The following is a 20,035-nucleotide window of genomic DNA, read 5'->3' as shown; positions in this document are numbered from 1 at the left end:
CATTTCGGTTTTGAGTTGGCTCGTTGGTTTGCTGCGTACCTGTCACGGTACTGCTCGAAACGGGAACGGTAATTTGACGCTACGGGAATCTGTCTAATAGCGTGTCTACATTGGTCTTAGTATCTGTCCTTCTGCTCTCGATACTAGGCGTTCACTGGCGGTATGCAGCTAACTCTGCTTTGCCTCGGCTTTCGGGGCCTGCTTGGGGATCGGCTCGGCCTGGAGGTTCTTGCGCTTGTAGAACAAAATGTAGGCTGCGTTGGATTTGACCTGACTGGGCATCGCCGGTGTCACGAGACTGTCGTCGAACGTGTACCAGCCCGGGAACATCTCGCCGTCGCCGTCCTTCCAGCTCTTGGCATAAGCCGTGTAGTGGCCGAAGCCCATGCTGCCGTAGTGGTTGCTCACTGCGAACAGGTCGTAGCTTAGGTGGTCCTTGCCGCTGCTCTTCTCGAGACAGTACGGCGACATGTCCAGACCCTCCAACGGGAAGTCAACGTACACGTCCAGCTTGTCGCGCAGGATCTCATTGCGGTACTCGAACCGCTTGAGCGACAGCACCAACACGTCGGGTAGGCGCCACATCTCCATGGTTTTGCGCGCTTGACGGTGTTCTTTGCACTTGCTGCAGTACCATAAGTTTGCCTGATCAAGCGTCTCTGGTTTCACGAAGTTCCTGAAGCAGTCATCCAGAGAAATGCCTTCATGTGCGCGAGATCCGCTCGACTTCCCGCGTATGCTCTCATGGTTGACGATCCTTTCAACATCAGGCCGAGGAGACGCTGACGAGGACAACATCGAGGAGGACCAGGCAACCGTGGCGAACACCAACTCATCAGATGACTCGTCATCATGTAGCGTAGCGAAGTCGGAAAATTTCGCGTCAGTAGCGAAAGGAACGGGTTCGTTGCGCAAGTACATACCATCGCGGTCCGAAAGATACACGCATTGAGATAGCATGTTGCTGGGAATCTTCGCGCTTGATTTTTGAGAGACGTGTGAACTCAATAAATCACTCCACTTCTCCAACATCTCCGCACACGTAGATGAAGCAGTGTAGGTGAAGAGCAGCGGGTCGCCCGTCAGGGAAGACTCAACTCGGTGATAAAGAAAACCGTATTGCACAGTTTTGTCAGTTGGCATGTAGTCCACTTGGTACATGAGGATCCGATCATCTTCTCGTAGTCGGTTCAGCCGCTCCGTATCCCCGATGACCCGGTAGCTCATCGATTGATAAATGTCTGCTGCCAGGAGAGCGCTAGGGCTCACTCCACAGAGCTTGGCCAGCGCTCGCTTCAGCAAGAGAACACTTCCCTTCTTGGGTACTTCGACGAGATACCGAGTCATGGACTTGCCAGGCTCGCTTGGGACGAAAATGACTTCTATGTGGCGGTTCAGTTGCTGCGGCAGTTCCAGTTGAATGCAATTAAACGGATCGAACGTAATCGACACCTTGTTGCAAATTGGACACACAACCGTTGACTTGAACTGACCCTGAACGTGATCCACGAAGATGCTGTCATTTCGAAGCAAATGGCGCTCCCACGCTTCCTTCGCCACCGCAGCATCGTCCTGCGAACCATCTGACTCTTTCACCTCAGTGTACGGCTTGTGTTTGACACGGTTCAGATCTTCATGCAAGCCATCAATGATGTATGCAAGCAATTCCTGCGAATCGTGCTGTTGGAAACCAGAAAACTGGGGCGCAAAGCGACTGATGGCACGCTTTAAGCTGGCCGGGGACGTGCTCGGCACAGTGCCGAACCATAGCTCCTTCAGCAAACCGTCGTACTCTTCAGCGAGGTTTCCACCCGTTCCTAGCGGGTTATCGCGGTTTAAATCCTTCTTGTACTTGTTGCTCAAGAAATAACGAGTAATTAGCTCCGCGTGACTCAAGCATTGCAGTGCCGAATTCATGAAGCAAGTATTGCCCAGATTGCGAAGACCCATTTTACCTCGCCTTTCTGCTTTCAATCCCTGCAAGATTTCGTCCTCCTTCTCTTCAGCAGTGAGCGTCGAGCGGCACACGCCCTTGTGATACTTCCAGTGAGACATCTGACAGTTCGCACCGCAGTACCAAATGAGCTGACAGTTGCCACACCGCTTCAACGACCCTGTAGTCTTCCGACAGGCCCCGCAGAGCTTCGGGATGGAACTGTTCACAGCGCTCGGTTTCCGCTGCACAGCGAGCTTGCCGCCAGAAGCAGCATCATTTTTGGCGCCATTCAACTTCGACTCGGCGGGCGTGTCGCATTTTTTCTTCGTGGTGGAGTCTTTTGTCCCATTTGTCGTAACTTCCGGCTCGTCATCTTCCGGTTGTTCCTGGAGGACAAACATATTTTTTTTCATTTAGTCAACCCCAAGCTACCAAATAAAAATCAACGTATAAAAATCAACGTAAGAAAAAAGCATACCCGGTATAAACGTACCGGGTAGACGTCCACGCGGTTGAAGGCGTTGCCGAGCTCTGGGTCCCCGACCTGCTTGACGAACCGAGCGATGGTGGGGCCTCCGCCGTACCAGATCACGAGCGCGTCCCAGACCTCCTGCGGGATGAGCACGTAGTGGTAGTTCTCCTTGAGCTGCGGCCGCAGCGGGCCGCCCATGAGCTCGTCCAGCGGCGTCTCCGCGCTCACGTGGAGCAGCGGCAGGTTGTTGATGCGGCTGGGCGCCGGGTTGGCCGCCGCGCCCGCCGCGGGCGCGTCCTGCTGGTCGTCGTAGCCCACGAACTCGCACCAGCGCTCCCACCACTTGGCCGAGAGCACGAAGCGGCGGTCTCCCACCTGCAGCCCCTGCTGGTCCGCCTGCGTCACGAGGCGCTTGACGATCGCGCGCTGCTTATCGCGGTCCAGGCGCTTGGCCGCGCCATTGGCGGGCGCGTCCTCCGCGGCGGCGCCGTTCTGCTTGGGCGCGTGGCGCTTGTGGCCCTTCCTCGACTGCTTCTTCTTGCCCTGACGACAATAGCGCGGCGAAGGTCAGTCAGAGCTTCGGGGCGGAGGCGCATGCGCCTACCCGACGTACCTTGGCCATGCTCCCCCAGGCGGTCTGATCTTTTGGTCTACTGATGTAACGTACACCAGAAAAAAACACTAGTTAATGTGCGCCACATCACAAAGTGGTGTGCCGCCACACCATCGCACCGGGTCACTTCGATTCCGCAATGGCTCCACCTGCTGGGGCGCCGGCGTCGGCGCCGCTGCCGCGCGTGGAGGAGCTGGTCCTGCGCGGCGCGGACGTGAGCGTGCTGAACCACACGACGCTGTCGCTGTGGCACTTCCGGCAGCTGGCGCTGGAGATGCTGCCGCCCGCCGAGCGCGAGGAGGACCAGAAGGCGCCCGAGCCCAGTCGCGGCATCGAGCTGGGCGAGGGCATGAGCGTGGCCGCCGTGCTGTTCGAGCAGCCGCCGAGGCCCGAGAAGAGCAAGCAGGAGGACGCCGGCCACAGGACAGGGCGCGCCAGACCCGCGCTGCAGCTGCAGACCAACGTCCAGGGCCACTTGACGCCGGACACGCGCGTCGCCGCCGTGTTCCAGCGCTACCGCTGCGTGCTGTGCCTGGACGCGTCGCCCTCCATCCTGTCCATCGACCCGTCGAGCGGCCGCCTGTTCCTGGACCTGCTCTACGAGAGCGTGGAGCTCTTGATCTGGAGCATGCTGCGCCCCATGGAGGTGGGCGGCCTGGCCTTCACGCCGGAGCTGCACGTGTCGGTGCTGGTGCAGGGCGCGCTCGTGGAGTCGCTCTGCGTCATCATGCAGGGCTACATCGTCACGCCGGCCAACGCCGCCAGCTTCCTGCAGCTCATCAAGGACCGGTTCCAGCTCATCGAGAACGACTGGGCGGCCCAGGCGCAGGAGCTCGGGCAGTGGGGGTATCTAGGCAACGCGACGCCTGCGTCGCTCGACTGGATCTTGCAGAACGCCGTCTTCGCGCTCAACTCGCTGCCTTCAGATTGCGCGCCGATGGTGGTGCTGGTCACGGATGGCGTCGTGGATGTTCGGGACGCGTACTCGTACGACAATTTGCTGATGCAACTGGTGCGCCATGACATTCAGTGCCACTTCTTGAGGATCGGCGGAGGCGGAGAAGACGAATTGAGCGCCACGTTTGGATTCGTCCCGGATACGCACCTCTTGCGGTTCGTGGCGGAGTACACGGGTGGAACAGTGTTTGATTATGCCGCTATTCATGAAGCTTGCTATGGGACGACGAGCACATGCAGTAATGTGGCGAAGAAGATGACGGGACTGCAAGACTCGTGTTTCCTGCGCAAGTCGAGTGTGCACGCAAACTCGGCCCCTGTGGTGAAGCTGAACGAAATGGATAGCACCTCGTTTGATGGCAGAACGTTGCTGCCTCTCCGCCCCTATCGAATGTGGCGTGAAAAAGTGCATGAATATCGTATCTTTGCTGACGTGAATCGTATCGTGGAGGCGCGACTTTGCGAAGGGTTTTCAATTAACAAGGTCCACGTGAAAACTTATCAACAGCCACTGTTGGCGGACGGAGGGTCTAACCAAGCTACTACAGACTCTCCGCGGCATGCTAACAATGGCAGTGGAGCTGCGAACGCCGCTAATGGGCGCTCCAACGAAGTCACAAAGATTTTGATTGTGTTCTTACTGCAATGGAAACAGAATGTGTGGCTTGAATATGTTGTGTCGACAACCACTGAAAACACCGCAACCCCGGCGACGTCAGGTACCACAACGTCCCATCCCGGCCGACGGCCAAGTGGACAAGGATTGAAAGGACCACCGTCCTCATCAGCAAGGAAAACTGCATCTATATTTTCTAAAGATCAGAGAACTGCGTGGAGCGAGTGGTACGTCAAGATGAACATACTGGCATATGCAGACTTTCTCCGTGCGTTTGAAGATACGATGCAGCGACCTTCAGGAGGCGGGGAAAGGACCATAGGAGCTGCAGCCCGGGGACGGGGTGGAGACGTTTCCATGGCATCACCAGTTTTCGTTCACGAGTTTATCCGCAATGTTCAGGACGTCGATCGTGTGTTATTGCACTTGATGACAGCGACGGCTAGTATTAGTGAAAGCAGTGATTCCGTTGCCAATCAGTTCTCTTTTGGCACAAGCGCGAACTCGTCGTCAGCGTCTGTGACTCCGAAGATCACCAGCTCACATCCAGTCTTCAACATTATTGGTGAACTTTCTACGGTGTTGTGGCACCGGTGGTTTTCTGTGGAACGATTTGAGATTCTTTGTATCGTTAAAAGTGATGCTTGCACAGATCTATTTTATCGAAATGAAATGCATGGAATGGTAGAGCGCGGTATCACAGGCTCGCATTTGCGCGGTGCAGGAAATACGTCACAAGGAATGATCCACAACCATGGTGCAAATGTGTACGGGACGAACAGTGCGAATATTCCTATTGGAGTCGAGAGTCTTGCTGAGCCTCTGATCGCCATTCTTGTCAAGTGGTCGTCACAAAAGCTGTCACAAGATTTGTTCTTGAAGTTTCTATGTTCAACTGCTGCAGACAAGGCTCACGCTCCTCCAAGGGCCAAGGCGTCGCCGTCATCAGCAACGGCATCAGGGGGGGTATTGCAATGCGACGTCGTCAACGCAGTCAAAACAACAATGGAGATGATGCCGCGCAAGGCGAAGAAAGCAACAGCACAAAAGAGAGTAAAGCAGCTCTCTGCTTTGTGCGGCTCGAGTTTAAAACAAAACGCTCTGCGCAGTTCACGTGGCATTCTTTGCGACGAGAGCATCAACCCGCCGACAAGTGCTGAACGATCTGAAGAGCACGATTTTGCTGGTATCAATGAAGTTGCGGTGACGCCCTCTCCAGCAAAATTACTGTCGCCTTCAATGGCAGAAACTCCTGTCATTCTCTGCCATCGCATGCTGAGCCGTCTTCTCGTGACACATGACACTCTCCTGCTCCATGGTATTGACCAGGAACCTGGCCCCTTCGACTATTATGTAGCCTCACCGACATTGGAGGCTGAGAAGAATGCAGGAGCTATTCCGCCATCCAGTACTTGTTGTGGAGGTAGTGAATTACAGCTGCACCGGGTTTTGGTGCATACGTGTGGCATTCGAGTTGGAAATGGGAAGTGACAAACCTAACGGCACTGTTGGACGTGATGCGTCGGCTACACGATGCTCGAATCAGCTGCGGATTCTGGGTTTTGGACTGGAAGATGGAGGAGGGGGACGATGGTCAAGCTGCGCACGTTGAAAGCGTGGTGTTTGGTAGGGAGATTTTGATGGAAGACGAAAAGGGCCACACAAAGACGGCGTTAGTGCAATATGCACTTCGCCGCGTCTCGGATACTTGCTTGATGACTTCTTTCTGGATGGAACCGCAGCATGGTACCGTGAAAACGCGGTTATCCGACGAAGTCGATCATAACGACAAGTTTCACTGGAGTTTGAAGCAAGCGATTGGGCACAATACGCCGTTTGAAAACTATGAAAGCCGTGGTGCGCATCGAAATAATACGCCAAGAGGAACTGATCGAGTTTCCATATCATCAATTGGTTCTGTAGAAGAAGAACAGAAGTCCATGGAACAAGAGGATGTAAGTATTGATTGGGATGGTGGATCTACGTACTTGGGTGAAAGTGAACTGCTCCACCTAATCCGCGGCTATATTTTCAAGAGTGACCGCCACTTTCTTTCGTGCTTGTACACGTTTGATTGCATTATTAATCTACGTGAGAACGTCGAGTTGCTGAATCAGTTGAGTAAAGATGCTGATGGTATCGTCGGCTCCAACTGGAGTATGGATAGGCAACTAGCAGCTGAGAATGGCATGATTCTTCCTCCATTCAGCACAGCTAGGCTTCTGGCTACTTCAAAACGGTCAACAGAACATTTCCTGATGTATCTGCAAAATGGCAGAATTTCTGCGAGCGGATTGGAAGAATCAAAAAGTGCTGGAAATTCGCCTTCGGTATCGTCAGCTAACGAGAACCTCTATTCTATGCTGGAACTAACTCTCAGAGGGCTGAGCGACTGTGAAGTCTCATGGACGGATTACAACGGAGATGTTGTTGCGGAAGCTGGCATGTTTATGAATAATGGCGTTGAAGACGATCGTTTTTTCAGGGAAGGCATGGATGGGCAGTTACCTCTGTGGCTGAAGCACCACCTGTCGCTGACCTTCAAGGATCGCGTACCCCACCATGCCTTAAGCAAAGGCAAATGTTTCGCTAAGCTTGTGAGCGACGATTGCGTGGTTTTGGCATTTTTCCCTTCATTGGATACGCTGCAAGTGCAAAACAAAAGTACAGGCAAGGCGCCCCCATCATTCAAAACCAGTGATATTGAAGATGCATTTGAAAACAGATTAAACCTGCCCAAAAAGGCACCTGGAAAAGAAGGAAATCGTGACAGTTCTGCACAACAGCAGTTCTCTGTTCGCGCGGCAGAAGAGGATGGAGCGAAGTCTAAAGTTGTGCGAATGTCAGTGTCGGCGGATGATATCGTGCTTTATCAAGAGCGCCGACGCAGTTTCCGCGAAGGCTACAAATCTTGGCGAATGGGGCATTATCAAGGATCACGCGACGAAAAGCAAAGTTATGGCCGTGATTTCCAAAAGCTCCGCCTTCCATCTACCCCGGAAGATCATGAATTCTGTGAGGAGATCAGTCGTCGTGCATCATATGGTTGCGATTTCCACCTCCTGATCGAAAATGCCAACGGCATTATGGGATCGGGTTTCTTTCAGGTTGCATTCTACGAGTGTTCGCTCACTAGATTGTCCACAGACTTGCATGATAGTGGCAGCCAAATGCTGGATCGTGTGGATTTGCCTCACACTATTTTGAAGCAGTTGTTCTTCTCAAAGCCGTGTGGTAAAGTAAGAGATGATCGGCCTGCGTTGCCTCTCGATCGAAGCGGGCTTTGGAAAAAGTCTCCTGCAGCGCGACCACCTTCCGACTCTGTCGGAATGTCGCATTCTAGACAGAGCCCTGACAGCATCCTTGCGTCTCGTCGATTCCGCAAGAAAGTAAAGCGGGCTCATGAGCATAATTTTCTCGTGGCGTGTACATGGCTCTACGTGAAGGAGGGGCTGTTCAGCATAGTGATCTGTTGCAGGCACTCTCAAGTTGTATTGAAGTTCCCGTGGATGTTGACATCACTCTTCTGTATCGTATGATGGAAACTGCTGCATCTCACAAAATTCCACCTCTGAGCCCAGCAGCTGCCGCTGTGGTTTCAGCGGGCATTGGTGCGGATATTCTCAAAGACAAGCTGACAAAATCCTTTGAAACGATACTCTCGAGTGCGTTTGTTCCCATCACTGGAACCAAGTACTATTACTTCACGGGTAGCGAAAATACCGTGTATGAAGACCCGTCCTCGAGTGAATATGATCTGCATGTTCTTATGGAGGATTCCGACGACAACGATGGTGAAGCAGGCCAGAAAAGGGATGACAACCAGTCTCACCACGAAGCTGGTGTCAACACTGACCAAAGTTCCGGAGCACAACTCAGTCGCACTGCTGAAAAGAACAACAACACGATTACTGATAATCGCCCTGATAAACTCGACTCTGAATCGGGACGAGACGGTGGCGAAAAACGTGTAAGACGCCGACGTGGTAGTTTGGGGCGTGAATTACCACCACCAGTCATTACTTCGCCAGAAGACAGCTCAAACAATGAACAGCATCAAGCAACCGTGGAAGAAGATGCAGAGTTTAACAAAGAAGTAGCTGTGGCCACATCCAGCTTCTCGGTGCCATTCTTCTTCAGGTTTGAATGTCGTGTGCTCAACGGCACGCGAGATACTCGGTCAAATTCTGCCGACACACACGCCCCAGGAGTTACACCTGACTCTGATGTTCTACGTCGGTCTTCTAGTACAGCCGCGTACGAGGATATGCGGAAAGATATGGTTGCACAAGCTCAGTTGACTTCCCCCAGCAGCCGACAGGAGGAGTTTAACGCCTTTTTGGCGTCGATAAAGGCAAGTCAGGGGTCCCAAAGAAACACCACTTCGGCTGATGTCATGCATGTTGCCGAGTCATTTTCGGATACGCCATTGGGCCGCATCGCGTTGCGCTTGGTGACGCTGACTTTGCCAAATGAACGAGCGTTTGATGGTGGGCGTGTGGCATCTCCGATGCCGTTTGAAATGGATAACAACCGCGTTAAAGTCAACAAAACCAACACATTGCCGTCAATGCGAACCCACAACTTTTCTACGCTCCATCTTTTCCAGCGTCAAGTTCTAACCCGCGTAAGGAAAGACGTCAAGGAGTGGTGCAGTGTGGAAATCTTGTCAATCTTGAAGTCAGCGAACGAAATTACGCCCGCTGTCGGTTCACTGGTCCAGCGATTGTTTGATGACTTGCCTGATGACGCCGTTACGAAAGCGAGGTATCCGCTGGAATTCGTGGCTCGGAGCCAGGAAACGCCAGTGAATCCTATTGATTTGTTTAAGCGGGAGTTCGAGAGGGGTGATTTGCTCAGTGTACATCACTGTAATGGAGTGTATTTCGTGGTGGAGAATAAGACAGCCGTTGATACCATTGAAGATACTTTGGTGAACATGAACCTGGAAGACCAAGAAGGCACGTCCAACCCTACTTTTGAGATACCCTATTGGGCCTACTTTGAACTGGGAAGTGATCATATTAGCTTGCGGTTTCACCATCCGGATCGCTTTGGGGCATCTTCTAGTGGTTTCAATCGGTTGGAAGTTCTTACACGTCTTCAACTCGGTGTACGCGCGGTTTGTCGGCGTGTTAACCAGTTTTGCTTTGCTGCAACTTCACGAAACACGTACATGCAATGGTCTTCTGCTACCACCAAATGGCAATTTACCATCCAGTCCCCGTTCACCCAAACGGCGAACAGGGTCAATGGGCACTTTGGATTCCATGGGAGGTCTAGACGGACAAAGAAAACAAACCAGTTTTTTCTGGCCTGGGCAGTTCGAGTGTGACTTGCGGTATTTTGCTTTCTTCAAACTCCACGAGCGTTTAGCACCCAACTTTGCTCTCAATATGCTGTGCACTTCAGCATTGGAGCATTTTCAGCACACAACCGCCGCCACATTTTTTGTATATCGTGACCGCGATGGGAACGTTTTTACATGAAGATCAGCATTTACTATGACAATTCGCTCTCGTCGGTTTCTGGAGGAAGCTGTTGAGGAGCGTCAGGAGCGTAATGGTCTTGCTAGGTCAAGTACTGGAGGAAGTACTGGCGGTACAACTGTAACAGCCGCAACAACACCTGCAGGGGTGCCTGGAATTCGACTGGAAGTATTTGGTGTATCTGATCCGGGTGAAGAAGTAACGCATGAATTGTGTCGTTTGTTGGAGCGGAAGCTGGACGAAGCTACGCAAGTCGTGCTTATGAAGCTGCTCGCCCGAAATACTAAGTTCCAGTTAAGCCAGACAGACTTGGCATTCTTGTGCCCACCCGCTGCTCCTCCAGCAAGTATGGTGGAGTATATTTTACCTGGAGAGGTATCTGAGTGCTCGAGACTGCTGCACTATTTATCTCAAACGCTCAAGCTGTCCCCATACGTCCGCCCTGTTGCAAGTGTTGGGTCATTGCCCGCACGTAGTTCACGAGATCCAATTAGTGGATCGTTTCGTAGGGTACGTCGCGGGAGCCTGGCCTCTGCCGGTAGCACTGTTAGCCTTCCTGGTGAGGAGCTTTCGAAGGCAATAATACAAGGGCATGATGGAGCAATCGGAGACAAACAGCGATCGCGTGATGCAGTTGGGCATGACAGCTCCCGGATGCATCCTGCTTGCTTCAGAGATTACCGGAAAGCATTGACAGAGCTTCAAGAGCAAGATAACGATCCAGTGGTGTTCAATGCAGCGATTTTATCCCTGTTTATTTCTTGAAGACACAGGAGGCGAAAACTGTGGCTTCTAGCGGGTGGATCTTTCAGCTGAATCAGCGTCTCCCAACCCTGAGGTTGTGGCTCAAACGTCTTACGTTCTCAATCTGAACCCAGACTTGCGACTGTCGCCAGGATTTATGTCCCGAGTAGGCAAGGGTCTTGCACTTCTGCGCGTCGATCTTGTCCGGAACACTCCTGGTAGAAGCGAGACTTTGGCTACAACGAAAGACGAGATTGGTTTGGAAGGCACACACAGAGTCAAACGCGTGCATGATATCCCCGGACTCGCAGCATTGTACCCAGAAGCCGATGAAAGTGCCCAAGACATTATTCCGCTGGTAGCCAAGTGCCAAGTTTGGATTCGTGGATCTATTCATAATGCAGAATTAAGTCAGGTTGTGGAGACATTCTTTGATGAGGCTCTTTACGACTACCACATTGAAGCAACGCTAAGGAAACTCGGAATTGCCATGCAGCGCCAAAATGCCGGCAGTAGCGACATCGTTTCCGGTGAAGAGGCCCATACAGATATACTAGATCTATCTGAGAGCCATGCCAAACTACCAGAAAACGTGGACAAATTGGTGTCGCTTTTCAAGAGCGCATGCCTCTTGCCTTCGTCCTCTGTGACAAATCTGGGTGTGAACCTGTCGATCTCACCCTGGGATCTCGAAAACGCCGTGGCACAAGTGCGAAGCTTTTTGAGTTGTCTCCCTCACCACCTTCGCCCAGCAGTTTATGCGAAATCCAAGCTTTCTGGGGTGTATGAGAGTATTGGGAACCGCGGAGACAGTGTGCACATTTTTTCGAACTCGAGTGAGCCTTATGCGGAAGACTTCCGACTCGTTGTGAAGCATGCTGGTGATTCAGATGCATACGATGGTCAGGACTCAAGCGACTCCGACACCGAAACAACGGCGTCGATGAGCTCAGCGCTTCATCACATTGAGCCGCTGATGCGAACGGATTCGATTCATTCTGAAATTTCGGATTTGGATTCTGTTTCAGGGCGCATGCCACTTGCATGGGCATCAACTGGCGCAAGCTCCGACTCGAATTTGGTCTCGCAAGTACCAACAGCGCCTTCTCTATCATCGACAACGTCTTCATCCATGGTTGGAGTTATGGCAGGTCTGTCACACCAGCCACACCTCCCAAAGAACGCGAGTTTTTCGGAGAGAGATGTGTTGCTACATTCGAACAGCAGTAGCCACCATCACCAGAAATCGGATTCCAGTGAAACCGCGGAACTAAAGCGGTCATTTTACTATGTTGTGGACTTGTCCACAAGCAAGGGTTTACAGCTGTACGGATACAACATGAGCTCTGCCTTGGTGGAGGCGCTGGCAACGCATTTGGCGCGTGTACTGACCTGGAGTATGCTTCGTGAAAAACTATTACGAAGTCTGCTGTTGGAAAAGTCAGGCCTCACAGCGGCAGCTCCTATCGGGTCTGTCGTGCTACAACCTCGCAGTTTGTTCCTGACCGTCGGAAGAACGGAACGAACTGGGAAGAGCATGGGCAAAAGTACGGCCGTACTATGCAAAGATTCTTCTGTACATTTCATCGAATATCGCCCACCAGTGTTATCAATCCTGCACTCCAATGAGTGGTTTCCAAGAGTATTGGATGCAAGTCGTCTGCGCTCGATTGACGGCTTTGCAATGGGGACTTACTTACGTGAAGCACAGACGCAACCAGCCTCGGAGGCTCTTGATTCCCAATATCAGCGACCTCGAGGTAAAAGCAACACGAATATGGGCGCACAGTTGGGGCCACCGAGTATACCTGATCTTTCGCGAGAGGTGTCGGGGCCTTCATTGTCGCAAAGAAGTATGCACAGCAGTGGAGATGGTACCAGCCATTCGGGAGGACAACTCGGCAGGACAAAGAGTGGTGGTATAGTTACTGGGAGCAACGCCTCCGACAGCGTGTCATCGTCTCCAAATAAACGACCAGGCCCTGGTATGCCATTCCCAGGGGGAAATCGAAGCGATGTTGCAGCGCGAATGAGAGGGCGCAGGAGCTGCCACGGCACTGATGGCAGCACGTGCCCGGGCACGGGTGGCGGTTTCCTGGCCGAATAGGAGGGGCCAGGAATTAGTGGAACAAGGGTGCCAATTCTGGTTCAACCTCAACGTCTTCAGATAGCGTTGCACCATGGGACTTACCGCTTCATAACACCAAAGGACCGCGTCTGCATACTTCAGCTGATGGAGCGGATTCGAATGTGGCTACTCGTCAAGGCACCATTGATACAGATTCGACAGGAAGCAATACTGGTACAGCAGCAGGAACAAGTATGCCACTACAGGCGAGCACTCGTCGAAGAGGGTCTGGGCAGACCGATTTGGTAACGACGTCATCGTCTTCGTCGCTGTCAGGGCTACCATTGCCTTCACCGTCAATGCAGCGCAGAAGTAGCAAGGAAACAGCGGCACCTGACCCCGGCCGTATTCACAGTTCATGGAAAAAGCGCTTGGAATGCGCATGGGGCCTCGGTTTTGTTTCCTGGAAATGCAGAACGGTGGTCTGCAAAGATTATATCGGAGCGGCGGCTACATTTCATGGAGTTAGAAGACGACGAAGAGGGATCTTTTCCCAAGAAGAGTCACGCTCCATTGCCTTACTTCTGTGGAGCACTGGAGAAGCGTTGGGAGGCTTTCGAAACACGATCAACCAGCCATACCGTGGGCATTAATTTGTTGGGAAGACTTGGGTCTATGAATTCTGATGAAGAAATGGAGGAACCTGTCGCGAAGGATGTAGTGGCAAATATGATAGCAAGTGGACATCTTTTGCTGCATCAGCGTTTCCGGGCAGCATTTGTGGAGCGATGGATAGCTGCAGAAATGGTTGGGACGACTGCAGGCGAAGATGGAGAGGATAGGAGCAATCGTCTTCGAGCGCTGCAGTCTTGCATGGATCTGGTGAATTTGTTGAGCTATAAGCGCGAATTTGTATTTGACAGTGACGAATGTTCCGTGGCGAAACTATACACAGAGCACACTGTACTTAGCATGGGTGCGGGGGCTGGTGCGGATGTTCGGGGAATTAAACAGCAGGTTGCCGCCAACTTGGAGCCGTTGCGACTAGAAGTGGCAAGCGAATTTTACAAGGAGTTTGCTGTGCACTTGCGAACGCTAGGGTTCCGACAACTTCGTACGATAAATACTAGTAGGAGCCATGCCCGAGCGTTCCCAGTCGACCACGTAGCTGCGAATGAAGGTGATATACCTGGCGGGAGGGGTTTTCGGGTACTTTACCACCCTGAAAGAGCTGCTGCAGAAGCTGGAGGCTGGAAAGTGGACCCGAAAAATGCCAACTATGATGCGTACCCGCTTTCTGTGGTGGTGCTAGAAGTAAAATGCGACCACCGAGGTGTACGATTGACTGCAGTGCTTGTAAGCATGCACGACTTAGAGCAGCAGGACTTGCGATTCCAAAACCGTTTGGCTGCGAAGACGGGAAGAGAACTATCGCTGCGTCGGGTGCACGGATCCAGTGTGTTGCTGCGTGGTTACGTGCCCAGCTCAAGACGCAAGCGCTCATTTATGGATTTACAATTCGCTACTTCCAGCAGCATCTGCTTCAGTGGGTCGGTGCCTCTCATGATTTCCATGAAGGTCAGAGTGGACCTAGCCACAGTGTCGGCAAGCACCTCGGCGAAGACGACGCATTGGTGGCAACTCCACCCGTGGCGTGGAAGAAGACGTCCACGTTCCAAAACATTGTCAAAGGGCTTCAGTGCTTTCTACACGCTTTCCCGGACCCACCGGAGGAACCAAGAAAACCTACCACATCGGTACTGGGAGCATCATTCACGAACAAAAGAATTGCAGAGAGGGGGGTTACTACGATTAAACCAGGGGATCAATGGCCCAAGCGACGATCACACCCCCAGGCAGTGGCGTCCCCCGGTCATCGTTGCGCCAGTCAAGATTTACGCGACGTGCAGCAGGTAAACAGCATCAGCAGCAACCAAACCAGCAATCGTTGGCCCTTGCTTCTCGCGATGCAGCTCCCAAGGCTGCTGCACCTTTGTCATCCCTCTGGCATGACTGCGTAATTCGGATGGAAACGGTGGCATTGCAACCTTCTTCGCTGCAATCGAATTGTGTCGAGTCGATTTTGGTACAGATTTTGCTACGATACATTGCTTGTCATGGGTCGCGTTTCGAAGTACTGGATCTACTGCAGTTTGGCACACCTGATGCGGTTGTGTGTCATTCTTCGTCTGGTAGTTTCTTCCATCGACCACCATCTACGATTATTCCGACGATCCAAAGCCGCAAGGTGGAGCCCTCAGGCGGATACTCACTGGTGATCACAACGCAGCCGTTGACTCGCAAACCTCTGGACAAGGATTCTGTGCAGCTCCTGCTGTTGAAGAGCACGCCGTCAGCGCTCGGCGTGGGCAACGCAGTACTTCCGGTAGAGCGAGCGCTACAGGAGGCTCAGTTGTTTACACGTGAACTGTTTCATGTTGCTGCGCAACACTACGAACGTGATTTGCTGTGGTCTCGCTTACTGTTTGACGATACGCGTGGGCCGGGAGCTGAAGTCGCACGCACGCTTGCATTGCCGACCGACTTGTTCCGAGTGGAAGTGGGGCCGCAGCAGCTGGAAGAGTGCCTGCGGTTGTCCATTTGCACCCCGTTAGAGACGCTGGACCCGCGTCTGGATGAGCTTCTGCGCGTGTCCGGCGTGTGCTGGCAGGAGCTAGCGCTACGCTTACGGGACATCTACGCAGATCAGTTGCGCGAGTTCCAGTTCCAGGAGGAAGACGAGAACAGCAGCCACTTGCTGCTGTTGTGCCCTGACACGTTCGACCTCATTATCCACTTGACGTTCATCACGCCCAAGGATCAGGCGGTGGCCCAACCAGGGACAGCCGACGACGGAGACGTCAGTGCCAGTGGCGACGGAAGCATCGACAGCTCAAGTAGGAGCGCCAGCATCAACGGCAGTCACGTGGGTAGCGTCAGCGAGCAATTCAGCGATGGCGGCTTCGAGGCGGAGGTCCAGGGAGACGTGCGTGTCGAGATCTGCCGCCGCGAAGAGCCGCCCAACAAGCAGTTCACGTTCGCGCAGCGGCGTTCCATCTCGGAGTTCGTCAACTGCATCGTGCACTGGCAGTGGCGCAGCCTGATCTACGATTGAAGCGACATGGCTACATCTGCAAGTTGAAGTTGTTCGGAATGAATGTGTAATGACAAATGAACGCAACATTGCATTTGTATCGTGTGGAGGTGATACCAGACGCCAAACAAGAGTCTTTGGCGACCAGGACTCCCCATATGAACCTGGGCAATTGACACCACAGAACTTCGCTCCATACAGTGAGTGAGTGATCGAGTCGCCGCCTCGTACACTGTGTGGGGCTTGTCTTTTTGCGTCTACACGCAACTCCAGACAGATGGCCTGGGCGAACGTGGCTGGCGTTGCCTGCTGTACATCGTCGCCAGAGTTGCTGATCGCAGCGGCTACGCTGCTGGTCGTTGCTTGCTTATTTCCGTGTACGGTACGGAGGGCAGTCCGCACCACCAAAGAACTGCTGTACATGCCATCGCCTATCGACCAAGGCGAGCTCGCCCAAGCCACTAACGCCCGGGACAGCCTCGACCACTCCCTGCGGTGGATGGCCTCGAATTGAAAGTTTCAACTTTCACTTGGAAACGGCGCGCATTGGTCCACCACCTCGCTCCGAAGCCTCCTCATTCGCGACTGCGAGTGGATTTTCCAGGCAAAGTGCATGCCGTAAGACAGGCTGAAAGTACCGCCTGTCTGCCGCTTGGCTTCGTCTTACTGAACCAGTGCGGGATAAGCCCCGTGTGCCCCACACATGTATGCGTTCCGGCAGTTCCGCGCGAACATAGCGGCCCAATTGTTTTAGATGGGCATTGCATCCGCCCGTTACAAACAGTATCGCGTTTTGGTGCCGTGGGCTCGGTGTGATCACTTCGCAAGAGGACCCCTCCCGCTCCGCCCGCGCCCTCCCCGCCCCGCCTCCCCGATGGCCGACCACTTCGACGTGGTGTGGCGCCAGGACGCGCTGGGCCTGCGCTTCACGCCCAATCTGAACGACCAGCCGGTGGTGTGCCAGGTGCCGCCCAACGCCTGCCCCGCCGTGCTGGCGTCCCCGCTGGCCGTGGGCGACGTGCTCGTGGCCTTCGACCTGCAGCAGCCTGACCAGCCCGACGGCTTGCAGCCCGTCACGGCCTTCGACCAGCTGGTGACGGTGCTGCGGCGCGCCAAGCTGCCGGTCACGCTGCGCTTCCAGTCGCGCGAGAAGGAGACCCCGCCCAAGGTGGACGAGTCCGACGTGGCGCACAGCTACGTCTTCTGCTGGGCGCCGCAGGCGCCGCTGGGCGTGTCGCTCGCCATGGACCCGTGCTCGCTGCACGCCGCCATCACGGCCATCGACCCCAACAAAATCTCGCCAGCGTTCCAGAGCCTCAAGCCCGTGCTCGGCGACGTGCTGGTCGCCATCGCCCCCGACAGCGACAACGGCGAGGTGACGCGTCTCGACGAAATGCGCTTCGAGGACATCATCCAGACGCTGCGCCAGTTCCCGCGGCCCTGCCGTCTGACCTTCGCCAGGCTGGTGGAAGAGACGGCGTCGGACTCGTCGGGCTCGGAAGACGACAACCTGCTCTTCCCGTCGAAGCCCCTGGCGCCGATCTCGCGCCCCAATGCGACCTCGTCCACGGGCGACAGAGACGAAGAAGCCACGGACATCCTGAGGCCGCCGTTCCGCATGCGACCGCAGACTCGCCCCTTCTCGCGCTCCAGAGCGGGCGTGCCCCCGCCGCGCAAGCAGATCCCGATCTCGATGCGCCAGAGCTTCCGCATCGACAAACCGATTCCCGATGGCAGGGGTCACGCTAGTTCCACGGCGTCGAACGGCGGCAGGGCTCATGCTGGATCCACCGCGTCGAATGGCGGCAGATCTCACGCCGGATCGACCGCCTCGAACGATGGCAGACCTCACTCCGGATCGAGTGCAGATGACCGAGGTTTCTACACCGTCATGTACAGTGGCGGCGCGGTTGGCCTGCAGCTGCGCGACTGCACGCAGGACGACAAGGGTCTCAACAAGAGCAATGACAAGACGAACCGAACCAACGGCTACACCGTGGCGATTCGCAACGTGACGGACCCCAAGTCCGCCCCCGGTCTGGAGAACGCCACGCCGGACGACCTGCTCATGGCCATCGGCCAGAAGGACCTGCAGCACTTGTCGTTCGAGCAAGTGCGCGCTGAGCTCGGAGCGATCCAGGGACCGACTCAGCTGCTGTTCAAGAAGCGCAAGCGCGTGACCGCCAGCTCCTCGGGCGCTTCGCTAGTCGACACCTTGCTGCTCTTCCTCGTGTAAGAGGCGAGGACAGTTGACGCAGAAACGCGTCAAGACTTGCACACTGTAGACGAAACAGTCAGCCCGCAAATCGTATCGAGCGGCAGGACGCGACGTAGCTTTTGGACTTCTTGTTTGTGCGTGACGTCGTCGATGAAAATATAAAACTGGCTTAAATGAACTGAATTGTCGATCAACCTGTGTGCTTGGCTATTCTTGCCGTGATAGGTAGACGTTCCTTCAGCATGTGACGAGGCATCACCTTTGGATACGTGTACGGCTTTGCGTCTACAAAGGCAACTTTCTTGTCAACCAATTTGCATGACGTTATAGACATGGCTACACTCGCAACTTGAAGTTGCCTTGCGTCTCGACAACCGTGCACTGTCATGACACCGAGCGCTCAAACCCGCATCCGCGCCAAGTCTTCGGCAGCGTCCTCACCTCCGCAGCAGATTCGCTCGCCCTGTGCTCCCGAATCTCGCCTCGCGCTAAGAATGCCTCGCCAAGGTTAGTCGCCCAGTGTACAAGTCGCCACAACCGCAGCTATTCAAGGGCTCCGCTACTAAAACGCCCTCCGCCCATTGGCCAAAACCTCTGCAAAAAAAAAAAAAACTCGAACTCGAAACTCAGATATAAAAGGGAGTTCCAGACGATAAGTCGCTGCATGCCCGAGACCTCCGCGCCGCCCATGCCCAGCAACGAAGAGAGCGTCGCGCTGCGCGCCCCCGGCCCGAGCAGCAGCTCGCTGGCGTCGCCCTCGCGCGCGCGGCTGCTGGCCTCCGCCGGCGTGGGCAGCGGGCCCGCCGCGCCCGACGAGGCCCACGCCGTGCGGCTCAACGTGCTCAACAGCAGCGTGCAGGAGGCGCGCGACGCCCGCAACTCGCGGCTCATCATGTGGGCCATCTCGCTCGTGAACGTGCCGCAGGTGGCGGCGGCCGTGACCGTCCTGGCGCTGCACTGGCAGAGCGAGACGCTGTGCTACCGCATCCAGGTGTGGGTGCTGCTGCACACGGTGCACCTGGCGCTCACGCTGCTGCTCGAGTGGACGCTCTACTACCTCAACGGCGCACGCAGCAACGGCGCCATCCGCCTGCGCGAGCACTACATGGCGCCGCTCAGCCAGCTCAAGTACGGGCTGGACCTGGCCGGCCTCTTCTGGTTCCTCGTGGGCAACATGTGGGTCATCAGCGACGGCGCGCGCTGCGACGACGGGTCCGCCATGTACCAGTTGGCGCTCTGGATGATCGTCATCTCGTACGCCAAGATCTTCCTGCCCTGCCTGCTGCTGCTGGCGCTGCTGCCCGTGCTCTGCTTCTGCCTGCCCTGCGTCATCCGCCTGCTCAGCAGGTTGCAGGACCCCATGCGGGGCAAGGGCGCCACCAAGGAGGTGAGCTTTCATTGCTGTTGTTTATTGTATTTTGCACTGGGCGAAGGTGCTTACATTGCTCTTCTCTTTTTGTATTTTGTGCCAGATCATCGACCGGTTAGAGACCAAGACGTACGCGGCCAACATGTTCCCGCCCGAGGACGCGTGCTGCTGTATCTGTCTGAACGACTACGAGCCGTCGCAGTCTCTGCGCGTGTTGCCGTGCGCGCACCACTTCCACAAAGACTGCGTGGACGAGTGGCTGCTCGTGAATTCGACGTGCCCGACATGCCGCAAATCCATCTTCGACCCAGCAGGGCCCGCCGGGGAGGCCACGGCGACTAGCGAGGAAGACATGCTGCGGCGCGTGTGATGGCAAAAAAAAAAAACGTTTCTACATGCCGACCAAGAACAAGTGATGCAACTACGACTCCCATTATTTTTCTGCTTTATGGTGTTGAT

General features: G+C 54.6%; 4 protein-coding genes across 4 annotated transcripts; 3 read left to right on the top strand and 1 right to left on the bottom strand.

The window, feature by feature from the left end:
• Positions 1–168: 168 nt before the first annotated feature.
• Positions 169–3,030, bottom strand: IUM83_11972 (putative ubiquitin-specific protease; the record flags this gene model as incomplete). Its single annotated transcript, XM_067936567.1, has 3 exons — positions 169–2,322; positions 2,430–2,951; positions 3,022–3,030. 3 exons carry the CDS (start codon positions 3,028–3,030, stop codon positions 169–171), a joined length of 2,685 nt encoding a protein of 894 aa, XP_067792091.1.
• A 130-nt stretch (positions 3,031–3,160) lies between these two features.
• IUM83_11971 (Dynein heavy chain 1) lies at positions 3,161–16,010 on the top strand (the record flags this gene model as incomplete). The annotated part of the gene is made up of 2 exons (XM_067936566.1): positions 3,161–4,344; positions 15,092–16,010. 2 exons carry the CDS (start codon positions 3,161–3,163, stop codon positions 16,008–16,010), a joined length of 2,103 nt encoding a protein of 700 aa, XP_067792124.1.
• An 853-nt stretch (positions 16,011–16,863) lies between these two features.
• Positions 16,864–18,225, top strand: IUM83_11970 (Myosin-like protein; the record flags this gene model as incomplete). The annotated part of the gene is made up of 1 exon (XM_067936565.1): positions 16,864–18,225. The coding sequence occupies one exon, from the start codon at positions 16,864–16,866 to the stop codon at positions 18,223–18,225; it is 1,362 nt and encodes a 453-aa protein (XP_067792123.1).
• Positions 18,226–18,871: 646 nt separating this feature from the next.
• Positions 18,872–19,946, top strand: IUM83_11969 (uncharacterized protein; the record flags this gene model as incomplete). Its single annotated transcript, XM_067936564.1, has 2 exons — positions 18,872–19,594; positions 19,680–19,946. The coding sequence occupies 2 exons, from the start codon at positions 18,872–18,874 to the stop codon at positions 19,944–19,946; spliced, it is 990 nt and encodes a 329-aa protein (XP_067792055.1).
• Between the last annotated feature and the right edge of the window lie 89 nt (positions 19,947–20,035).

This window comes from Phytophthora cinnamomi (genome assembly GCF_018691715.1).
Source record: "Phytophthora cinnamomi strain GKB4 chromosome Unknown Contig37, whole genome shotgun sequence".
NCBI lineage: Eukaryota > Oomycota > Peronosporomycetes > Peronosporales > Peronosporaceae > Phytophthora > Phytophthora cinnamomi.
Note: the sequence above shows the minus strand (reverse complement) of the source record. Positions and strands in the feature narration are given on the sequence as shown.